This window comes from Biomphalaria glabrata, chromosome 7 (assembly GCF_947242115.1).
Source record: "Biomphalaria glabrata chromosome 7, xgBioGlab47.1, whole genome shotgun sequence".
In the NCBI taxonomy this organism is placed as follows: domain Eukaryota; kingdom Metazoa; phylum Mollusca; class Gastropoda; family Planorbidae; genus Biomphalaria; species Biomphalaria glabrata.
In genome coordinates, this window is record NC_074717.1 from 7,778,834 (window position 1) to 7,791,360 (window position 12,527).

The following is a 12,527-nucleotide window of genomic DNA, read 5'->3' on the forward strand; positions in this document are numbered from 1 at the left end:
AAATTTGTTTTCTTTTGTTAGGAGCTTACTAAACATTGATTTGGATGTAGCCAGATTTGTTTAGATATGTCTATTCACTTGTTCGTGCATTTGTACAATTATTTTATTACTTTTCAGCGATGAGGTACCTAACAGCCAAATGGAACAATTGGAAGAGGAATTACATGAGGCTGAAGATGCCAACTGCCTGGTTCAGTCAAGTGTCAGAGTGATACAACCAGAGGTGACCCATAATGTTTCCACCAATAACAGTCGCAGGGGCCACCGCTGCTACATCTGCAATAAAATCTTCAAGCAGGCCATGCATCTGACCCAACATATGAAAAAACACAGCGCAGACAAGTCATTCCAGTGTACAGAATGCTCCAAGTCCTTTGGCTCTGCCTTGGTCTTCAAGAACCACATGCGCTCCAGCCATCCTGAGATCCAGCAGGCCTCACAACAGCTGAATCTTCACCTGTGTCCAATCTGTGATACTGCTTACCCCACCAGTGTGGCTCTCCGTAAACACAGTCAGCAGCACCATAACTCCACGCCCATTGAATACATCTGTGGCATGTGTAATTCACAATTCAAAACCGCTCTAATACTAAAGCGACATTTAAAAGAGTGTCAAGGTAAGATAACTTCTAACAACCTAAATCAAACTTTTGCCTTTAAACTATTGTCAACTTAAATCAAACCTCCCTTTTTTTTAATCCTACTACTAGTTTACATGCTCTTCAAGAGTGACCTCCCTTTTTCATTCAAACAACTAGCTTACATGCTCTTCACGAGTGACCTTCCTTTTTCATTCAAACTACTAGCGTACATGCTCTTCACGAGTGACCTCCCTTTTTCATTCAAAGTACTAGCTTACATGCTCTTCACGAGTGACCTCCCTTTTTCATTCAAAGTACTAGCTTACATGCTCTTCACGAGTGACCTCCCTTTTTCATTCAAACTACTAGCTTACATGCTCTTCACGAGTGACCTCCCTTTTTCATTCAAACTACTAGCTTACATGCTCTTCACGAGTGACCTCCCTTTTTCATTCAAACTACTAGCTTACATGCTCTTCACGAGTGACCTCCCTTTTTCATTCAAACTACTAGCTTACATGCTCTTCACGAGTGACCTCCCTTTTTCATTCAAACTACTAGCTTACATGCTCTTCACGAGTGACCTCCCTTTTTCATTCAAACTCCTAGCTTACATGCTCTTCACGAGTGACCTCCCTTTTTCATTCAAACTACTAGCTTACATGCTCTTCACGAGTGACCTCCCTTTTTCATTCAAACTACTAGCTTACATGCTCTTCACGAGTGACCTCCCTTTTTCATTCAAACTCCTAGCTTACATGCTCTTCACAAGTGACCTCCCTTTTTCATTCAAACTACTAGCTTACATGCTCTTCACGAGTGACCTCCCTTTTTCATTCAAACTACTAGCTTACATGCTCTTCACGAGTGACCTCCCTTTTTCATTCAAACTACTAGCTTACATGCTCTTCACGAGTGACCTCCCTTTTTCATTCAAACTACTAGCTTACATACTTCATCTTGGGTAGGTGGAAGAAGAGTTGGGCAAGAGTTTGAAGTCAGGAAATTCCTGCAACTGGCTGTGAAGTTAATAGAGCAAAGATTCTCATACTGTCCAATTAATTTGTTTCAATGACTATCTGATCAGATTCTATGAGATTCATATTGATTTTATTTCAACTGAACACAAATTAGGAATGGATTAGGAATTACACTTGTTTAAACATCAAAGACTCATTATACTCATCAAGATTTAACTGTGTTTAAAAGTTATCAGTTGAAAAGCCAAACAAAAAATTATCTTGAAATAATGATGGTCAGTTACCATAATAAAAAAAAAATGGAAATGGGAGGACATATGGTGGCTGTGTAGTAAGTACTTGGTTGTTTAATTGTTGTGAAGAATATCTTAGTTCATCCAGCTGATACTGTTTTTTGTTAGGAAAATGTTGGTCATTACTTGTCCTTATGATAGTCATTTGATAAAGACATTGTTTACATTGCCAAAGCAAATGGCTTTCTGATCCTGTGGTATGCGCTCTGAACTTTTGTTTTGATGGTCATGGGTTACAACCCTGCCTGCTGCCATCCCCTGATGTCCTGTTTGGGTTAGGATGTAAAAATCTTCATTATTTGAAAGAACATCTTTCATCAGGTAAAACACCATTTTACACTGACAATACATTCTGTTCATATTACCCTGCTCCACAGCCTGCTGTAAATGTTGTGACAATCTGCATGTCAAGTCTTAATGTTATTCCTGATATATATATTTCATTGCCCATGTTTTAGGTGATGTTGTGCCTACTCAGCACTTTGTTATACCCATCAAAACTAATGACGAGAATCGGGCTCCCAGAAGAGGGCCCAAGAAGAAATCTCTGGCCCAGCATCAGTTCTCAGACGAGCAAGTCTCCATCTCAGAGAAGATCTACATGGACTCAACAGCAGAAAAAGATCGCATCAGTGTCCCTAAGGTGAGTTCTTGTTCCTCATTCCTTTCCACTGAATTGGGTTTACCATTTTAAAAATAGGAAATATACAATAAGCATTTGTTTTGATTAAACTGTTTTCAAAAGCAAAATGGCTGTCATTACAGTTCTCTTAGCACTATCAAAGATTGATCAATTTAAAAGAAAATTATTCTTTTTAATACAAATAGTTATAAATTAACATAGCCAAGAGGTATAGGAATATTTGTCTTATTTGATGCACATGTTAAAGTTGCCTTATAATATAAATAGCATTTTTAGTTAAAATATAAACAGAATGTTTTGTTACACATTAGCTTTGGGAACTTCAACTTTCTACACAGAAGATTAAATAAAGAAGGGGACATGACTAATAAAAAATTTAGTACCCGAAATTTCAACAACTTTTCAATATGAATTTGGGAAAACTGTAAATAGATAAGATTAGCTTGTATTGTGGCCCAGTTCATTGAGTCTTTAAGGTTCAAACTTCATGTGAAGTCTAGTGCTGTGAATTGATTCTAGAATTTAAATCCCTTTGTGTGTTATTACAAGATGTATAATGCTGGTCTCTCGTTTGATTGTTTCAACTTCAAAATTGAAGGATTCTATTTCCAAGATACTTAATGCCCCGGTGTACAATTGGTTATTAGGTCATCATATTTAACTGCTAAAAAATATCCAGACTTATTAACCAACAAAAACCACTGTAACAATTTGTACAAGCTGTTTTTTTAAGGGCGAATATGATTTTGAAATAAAGAAACTTACCCACTTCTTTCTTTATCCTAAAACCGTATCATTTTTTACTCAACTATCATTGGTGACTTCCTAAACAGTCCCCTAAATTTAACTTTTTAAAATTGAGCTCTTTGGAGTTAAAATGTCTGCATCGACTTGTGAACTATTTCTACAATCTAAACATTGTAATACTGTAAGCATGTGACTTATGTTGTTGTACTAAAAATCATGACATTTGTTTGTTTTTTTTTCATTTTAGGACCTCCAGAATCAGGTCATACGCCGCGGGCGCTTCGCTAACATGTGCAGTCATTGCCCCAAGAGTTTCAAGAAGCCTAGCGATCTTCAGAGGCACTTACGAATACATACTGGGGAGAAACCTTTTTCCTGTGAGATTTGTCATCGATCCTTCACAGTGAAGTCCACTTTGGACTCACACGTAAGGACACATAAAGCAGGTATGGCACAAGTCTTATAAACTAATTTTACTTCATAGTATTTCTACATAGTCACACCACTTCAAAGCAGGCTAAGATGTTGAAAGGTAACCCACAGGTTACCGCCATAGAAAGAATGTAAAAGTAATTTAGTAAACTTAAGCACTTGGCCATACAAAAACAGCATACCTCCATATGCTACAACTATCAACTAATGACAATTAATCCATTGAATCCAGTTCTTGCAACAATGTTGTTACAATGAAGTTAATCTTGTGGTTCAACAATTGATAAACACAAATATGACCAGCAGAACATCTCACTCATGTCACAACTGGACTGGAAAATACAAGCTAACAACATTTCTTATAAATTACTGTACAGACCTTTCATTAAAAAATTATGGGCCTGCCTTTGACCTATTTTAAAAACTTGTTTCTCTTATCATTAAAATCTTTAAATATTTTTGTATTTTAATATACAATTCAGCATTGAAACAAGCTATTTTGTCCAAAATGGCCGGTCCAGTTGGTTCATAAGGATTTTTTTTAATCATTTGAAGCAAGAATGTTTTAGCTTTTATGAAATTCACTTGTATCATCTTCAGCGGAGAAATCTTTCCTGTGCCATGTGTGCAACTCTTTGTTTTCAACCAAAGGCAGTCTCAAAGTTCACATGCGGCTGCACACAGGAGCAAAACCATTCAAATGCATGCACTGTGATCTGAAGTTCAGAACCTCTGGTCACAGGAAGAGTCATGTGGCATCCCATTTCAAAGGTAAGATTTTCTTTATTTCTATTTTATAACATAGCTTTTTTTTTTAAGACTAGGATAAATTTGTTTAAACCAAGCTCTTTCGACAAGATCCTTAGCCAAGTTGTGATTTTACAGCTGATGGTGTCACTAACAGTAAGAAAAAGTCCAAGTCTAGTACTCAGCCTTTACTGAACTCCTCCCAGAGTGACAACTTGCAGCCTTTATTTTTAATCACCCAGACTCCCAACTCTGTGCAGAACACAGCTTTGAACAACCAGGTAATTTTAATGCTGTCTAGGGTTTGCGTTTGATTGGGCTTAGAGTATGTCCCTACTCTCTCATTAAATTCATTTCTTAGGTGTGAAGCGTGGTCAAGAGGCTAAGTGCGCTTGAACTTGGCTTGGCTTGGCTACCTAGAAGGGGGCTTGAGGTTCGACACACAACTCGAGCAGAGATGTGTTGACTGAGCGCCTAAAGGCAGCACGAAAAACCTTCTCCCACATACCCCCTTTCCCCCACTAGTCCACAAATGAGATTGGACCATAGCGCTCTGAGCATGCTATACGCATGAAAGTAGCGCTATATAAAAGCTATAATAATAATTATAATGTTCACTTAAACATACATTTACAAAGTTCCCCTTTAGGGTGGATGATGTTAAGGTCATTTTTTTCTTAGGCCAATGATTAATGAGCAGGGTGGCCAGCACAACGACCAACTGCCTTTTCCCAATTAAAGTCAGGTACCCAGTAGACTTGGGTGTATTCTTAGGCACTCTAACAATGGAGAAGTTAAAAATCCCATTCTTCACAGAGATTCAAACCCAGGACTATAGGTTCGGAAGCCAATCCATTAACCACTCAGCTACTGCACCCCTTACATACATTTAGACCAAATCAGTCATTTTGAAATCTATTTAGAAGTCAGAATATCAGGTGAAATTTTCCTATTAGAAATATTTTCAAAAGAAAAAAAGAAATATATGTTAATTGTACATTCAGTATAATTATCAATATTATGTTAATGTTATTATATTATGTTGATCATTAGTTAATTAAAAAGATTAATTTGAGATTTTCTTTTGTTATTAGAACCCTTATGAGGATTATGTTGATTATTAGTTAATTAAAAATATTAATTTGAGATTTTCTTTTGTTATTAGAAGAATATTATTTTGAGGAACCTTGTAAAATAAAGAAATATAAAAACTTTGGGAATAATTACATTTGATACAATAGTGACAAAAAATTACTGTCAAGTTACTGCAACAGTAGTGTTAGAGTACATTTATTTTTATGACATTTTGTTTGCTAAGAATTATTTTTTTTGCATTAACAATTGAAAACATCATGTAGAGTCTTAATATAATCTTTTACTCTGTTTTTTCCAGCGAATAGTGGGCATGAATCAATCACTTCCTCCTCAGATAGTGTCTGTAGAGTCATTACAAGGTGGTCAGGTGATCAGCGTGGACCAATCCATGCTTCAGAATTCAGGAATGATGCCTGTTCAACTAGCTGTCAGTGACAACTGTAATGATGGGTCAACGCTACCGTCTCAGGTAATGTAATGATGTTTGGTGTCGTTAGTTCAGCTTGAAAGTTCATATTCTTCAGTCAGGTTTCTCATTAGAATTTTTAGATTAAAAATAAAAAGACATTGGTAATATAGGTTTAACTTTATCGAAGTATTTTCCAACAAATGTTCAACTCTCAGTTATTAGTTCTCTGGTGACGTCTGTGCATCATGCTCAACAGCAGCGTTTCTGTCCAGAGCTTTTCTCAGGCCCTCAATTTAATGAAGTTTGAATGATGATGAGAGTCCTCTACTGCAATGATCTCATTACATCTCCATTGGTCACTTCTTTACATTGACTTCTTTGGCTTGTTTGTCTTGTACAGGTTCTACAAGGGCTGGACGGTGCCATCCAGCTTCACATCACAGCACCACTGGGTCAGTTGACCCAAGGCTTCCAGTTGACCAGCCTGGACCCTACATTATTGCAACAGGTGAATACATTGATGGTTGTGAGCTTTGACCATTTTGTGCTTATGGTGAAGAACACATTTAGACTGGAGTAACATTTAGACTGGTATAACATTTAGACTGGTATAACATTTAGACTGGTATAACATTTAGACTGGTATAACATTTAGACTTGTATAACGTTTAGACTGGTATAACATTTAGACTGGTATAACATTTAGACTGGTATAACATTTAGACTGGTATAACGTTTAGACTGGTATAACATTTAGACTGGTATAACATTTAGACTGGTATAACATTTAGACTGGTATAACATTTAGACTGGTATAACATTTAGACTGGTATAACATTTAGACTGGTATAACATTTAGACTGGTATAACATTTAGACTGGTATAACATTTAGACTGGTATAACATTTAGACTGGTATAACATTTAGACTTGTATAACATTTAGACTTGTATAACGTTTAGACTTGTATAACATTTAGACTTGTATAACATTTAGACTTGTATAACATTTAGACTTGTATAACATTTAGACTTGTATAACATTTAGACTTGTATAACATTTAGACTTGTATAACATTTAGACTTGTATAACATTTAGACTTGTATAACATTTAGACTTGTATAACATTTAGACTTGTATAACGTTTAGACTTGTATAACATTTAGACTTGTATAACGTTTAGACTGGTATAACATTTAGACTTGTATAACATTTAGACTGGTATAACGTTTAGACTGGTATAACATTTAGACTTGTATAACATTTAGACTGGTATAACGTTTAGACTGGTATAACATTTAGACTTGTATAACATTTAGACTTGTATAACATTTAGACTGGTATAACGTTTAGACTGGTATAACATTTAGACTTGTATAACATTTAGACTGGTATAACGTTTAGACTGGTATAACATTTAGACTTGTATAACATTTAGACTTGTATAACATTTAGACTGGTATAACGTTTAGACTGGTATAACATTTAGACTTGTATAACATTTAGACTGGAGTAACATTTAGACTGGTATAACATTTAGACTGGTATAACATTTAGACTGGTATAACATTTAGACTGGTATAACATTTAGACTTGTATAACATTTAGACTGGTATAACATTTAGACTGGTATAACATTTAGACTGGTATAACATTTAGACTGGTATAACGTTTAGACTGGTATAACATTTAGACTGGTATAACATTTAGACTGGTATAACATTTAGACTGGTATAACATTTAGACTGGTATAACATTTAGACTGGTATAACATTTAGACTTGTATAACATTTAGACTTGTATAACATTTAGACTTGTATAACGTTTAGACTTGTATAACATTTAGACTTGTATAACATTTAGACTTGTATAACATTTAGACTTGTATAACATTTAGACTTGTATAACATTTAGACTTGTATAACATTTAGACTTGTATAACATTTAGACTTGTATAACATTTAGACTTGTATAACGTTTAGACTGGTATAACGTTTAGACTTGTATAACATTTAGACTGGTATAACGTTTAGACTGGTATAACATTTAGACTTGTATAACATTTAGACTGGTATAACGTTTAGACTGGTATAACATTTAGACTTGTATAACGTTTAGACTTGTATAACGTTTAGACTGGTATAACGTTTAGACTTGTATAACATTTAGACTTGTATAACGTTTAGACTGGTATAACGTTTAGACTGGTATAACATTTAGACTTGTATAACATTTAGACTTGTATAACATTTAGACTGGTATAACATTTAGACTGGAGTAACATTTAGACTGGAGTAACATTTAGACTGGTATAACATTTAGACTGGTATAACATTTAGACTGGTATAACATTTAGACTGGTATAACATTTAGACTGGTATAACATTTAGACTGGTATAACATTTAGACTGGTATAACATTTAGACTGGTATAACATTTAGACTGGTATAACATTTAGACTGGTATAACATTTAGACTTGTATAACATTTAGACTTGTATAACATTTAGACTGGTATAACATTTAGACTGGTATAACATTTAGACTGGAGTAACATTTAGACTGGTATAACATTTAGACTGGAGTAACATTTAGACTGGTATAACATTTAGACTGGTATAACATTTAGACTGGTATAACATTTAGACTTGTATAACATTTAGACTGGTATAACATTTAGACTGGTATAACATTTAGACTGGTATAACATTTAGACTGGTATAACATTTAGACTGGTATAACGTTTAGACTGGCATAACGTTTAGACTGGCATAACATTTAGACTGGAGTAACATTTAGACTGGTATAACATTTAGACTTGTATAACATTTAGACTTGTATAACATTTAGACTGGTATAACATTTAGACTTGTATAACATTTAGACTGGTATAACATTTAGACTTGTATAACATTTAGACTGGTATAACATTTAGACTGGTATAACGTTTAGACTGGTATAACGTTTAGACTGGAGTAACATTTAGACTGGTATAACATTTAGACTGGTATAACATTTAGACTGGTATAACATTTAGACTGGTATAACATTTAGACTGGTATAACATTTAGACTGGTATAACATTTAGACTGGTATAACGTTTAGACTGGAGTAACATTTAGACTGGTATAACATTTAGACTGGTATAACATTTAGACTGGTATAACATTTAGACTGGTATAACATTTAGACTGGTATAACATTTAGACTGGTATAACATTTAGACTGGTATAACATTTAGACTGGCATAACATCTAAACTTGTATAACGTTTATACTGGATTAACATTTAGACTGGTATAACATTTAGACTGGTATAACATTTAGACTGGTATAACATTTAGACTGGAGTAACATTTAGACTGGTATAACATTTAAACTTGTATAACGTTTATACTGGATTAACATTTAGACTGGTATAACATTTAGACTGGTATAACATTTAGACTGGTATAACATTTAGACTGGTATAACATTTAGACTGGCATAACATTTAAACTTGTATAACGTTTATACTGGATTAACATTTAGACTGGTATAACATTTAGACTGGTATAACATTTAGACTGGTATAACGTTTAGACTGGTATAACATTTAGACTGGTATAACATTTAGACTTGTATAACATTTAGACTTGTATAACATTTAGACTGGTATAACGTTTAGACTGGAGTAACATTTAGACTGGTATAACATTTAGACTGGTATAACATTTAGACTGATATAACATTTAGACTGGTATAACATTTAGACTGGAGTAACATTTAGACTGGCATAACATTTAAACTTGTATAACGTTTATACTGGATTAACATTTAGACTGGTATAACATTTAGACTGGTATAACATTTAGACTGGTATAACATTTAGACTGGTATAACGTTTAGACTGGAGTAACATTTAGACTGGTATAACATTTAGACTGGTATAACATTTAGACTGGTATAACATTTAGACTGGAGTAACATTTAGACTGGTATAACATTTAGACTGGTATAACATTTAGACTGGTATAACATTTAGACTGGTATAACATTTAGAGTGGCATAACATTTAAACTTGTATAACGTTTATACTGGATTAACATTTAGACTGGATTAACATTTAGACTGGCATAACATTTAGACTTGCATGAAAGAAAACTTCATATTGAGCACTTGATTTGGAATTAAAATTATAAGTAATTGTTTTTTTCTGTGATAAGTCATATAAAAAGATTCATTATTATGTAGCTTAACAGACTCCAATGTTTTTCCTTTGTCTGAAATCAAGTAAAGATCTGGGTTCTATTCAAGTTACCCTTTCACCTTGTGTGCCAGTCCTTGGTGTATAAGAAGTAATTAGAACTTTGCATGATTTTGTTCATGTATATTATTTAGTTGTAGACTTTCTTGCAACTTGAAATGTTTTTCTTTCAACATTTCTTTGTTACAACCTGATAGTTTTCTGATTGACTTTTGTTTCTCAAACTTTTGTGTGTGTGGGTTTTGAAAAATTTGTTCAGTAACTACGGTTAACAAATAATTCAAATGATAGTAACTCATAACCTCTTCCTATTTAAAAGGCCTGGGTCTTAATGAGTTCCTGTTTCAAATTTTCAAGTCAAACATAAAGACTAGGACACATTAAATGTGTTTGTACTAATCAATGAAGGCGGCTTGTTTTTGTATTTGGCATCAAGGAGCAAACACTATTTGTGTTGATGACCTCAGTGAATGTTTTCTGACGACTGGTTGTCTTCAGTAAAGAGAGACACTGTCAAACATCCCAGTTCAAGGATCTTTAGTTTAAGGAATGAATAAAGAATTGAATGTTTCAAAACTTCATGTGTCTTTCAAATGTCTTCAGGTTCACATTGACTCGTCAGTCCTACAACAGCTCCAGCAAGGAGGCTTCATCACTATCAACCCAGCAGGCATCCAGCCCACATTGACGGCTGACCTCTCCCAGCAAGTGGGCTCAGAAATGACTCATGGTGTGGTGGTCCCATCCTCCTTGGGGGTTCAAGACACTCTGATTGGTCAGGGCTTATCTGCAGAGACAATGATTGGCCAACATGGCATGCAGGAGTCAGAGGGTAAAGTTCAATAGATTTCTCTCCCATGTAATTGTTATATTTCAGTATACTATCAGTGAGTGTATGTTTCACTAACATATGAAGACTTAAAAGCTATTGTCAACTTCTTTTATTTAAAGTGTCATAGCATCAAACACTTGTCAAACTTTACTTTTATTCTAACTGACATTCTAATGCAGACATGCCTACAGTCCCGCATTATGCGGAACCGTCCCGCAAAAGCATCAAAAAAGCTCACATGTTCCGCCGTTCCGCATTCACGATTTTTTGTTCCGCCAAGTCTGAATTCCGACACAAAAAAAAATCGCCGATTTTTCATTATTTATTAATAATGCGAAATGAAAATACTGAATGCAAAATAAAATATATCTAGGTCTGTGTTTATTGTTTACATTTCATCTCCTCCCGGACCCGGTGTGTCCTAAATGTACGAAGATATGGTTGAACTAGATTAACTAGATCTAGACCTAGATCTAGTACTCTAGGTCCAGATACTAGATTTATTCTTAGAATCTAGTAAGTGCTAATAAGCCTAATTTTCCATTCAAATCCCTTTCTTTTCCCGACAAAGGCGCTATTCTAACACTAACGTGACTAACATCATAAACTATGATAAACATGACTAATTCAACTGGTTTCTAAGTCTAAGTTCTTAACTTCTTAGCCTTATTAAGTTTAGGTTTCTAAGTAATCTAAGAAAAGGATTTTTTTTCAAATAGGTTATTAGAGATCTAGATCTAGACCTAAATGTAATTAATTAACTTAGACACAGTAAGGCTAAGGCCTAGCTAGATCTAAATAAATAAGGCTATAGTAATAGTGTCAATTATAGTCTCTACTTATTACATAGTCTAAATTAGTATATAATCTAGAGAGTCTAGATCTAGCACTAGATTACTAGAAACTAGATTTAACTATTTTAACTAGAGTCTAGATGATAATAAATCTAGATCTATCTTACTTAGTATCTAGAGAAATAGAATTAGAAGGTGATAGATCTCTAGATTTCTATGTATCATTATCATATGTAATAAATTTAGTTCTCAATAAGTCCATAGATCTAGACATAAATATTTAGATTAGATCTATAATTAATATAATTATTATAATCTGTGTTCTTAGACTTAAAGGACTTATTACATGTAGGTCTAGTCCTAGACTAGTACTACTAGTAGACAGACTCTTAAATTATTTTAGATCTAGCACTAGAGACAACTTCTAGAGTGACTAGAGTAGAGCCCTAGAAAAGGATAGATAATCAAGTAGATCTAGAATAATCACATAGGAGTTAGAACTATTGATTTCAAACAAAGGACATAATTATGAATTAAAGGTTTTCTTACTTTTAATTATATTATACTATTTACATCTAATTTATAAGAAGCAAACTAGTATTGTTATTAAAGTAATATCATTGAAGTTTAATTTATATTGCAAACAATATGGCTGACAAACATCCACATTGGGGCCCAAAATTCCACATTTTCAACCTGAGTGTTCCACATTCTGGGTCTTGGGGGTAGGC

The 12,527-nt window shown here is 34.0% G+C and overlaps 1 protein-coding gene across 1 annotated transcript in view; it reads left to right on the forward strand.

Moving 5' to 3' along the window:
* The window catches only part of LOC106063759 (zinc finger protein 236-like), a 39,356-nt gene that overhangs the window by 16,512 nt on the left and 10,317 nt on the right, over positions 1–12,527 (forward strand). Inside the window, exons 21-28 of the mRNA XM_056034493.1 lie at positions 118–617; positions 2,313–2,497; positions 3,492–3,690; positions 4,277–4,447; positions 4,562–4,704; positions 5,817–5,987; positions 6,328–6,435; positions 10,774–11,002. Coding sequence (XP_055890468.1) covers positions 118–617; positions 2,313–2,497; positions 3,492–3,690; positions 4,277–4,447; positions 4,562–4,704; positions 5,817–5,987; positions 6,328–6,435; positions 10,774–11,002 — 1,706 coding nt within the window. The remainder of the gene's footprint in view (positions 1–117; positions 618–2,312; positions 2,498–3,491; positions 3,691–4,276; positions 4,448–4,561; positions 4,705–5,816; positions 5,988–6,327; positions 6,436–10,773; positions 11,003–12,527) is intronic.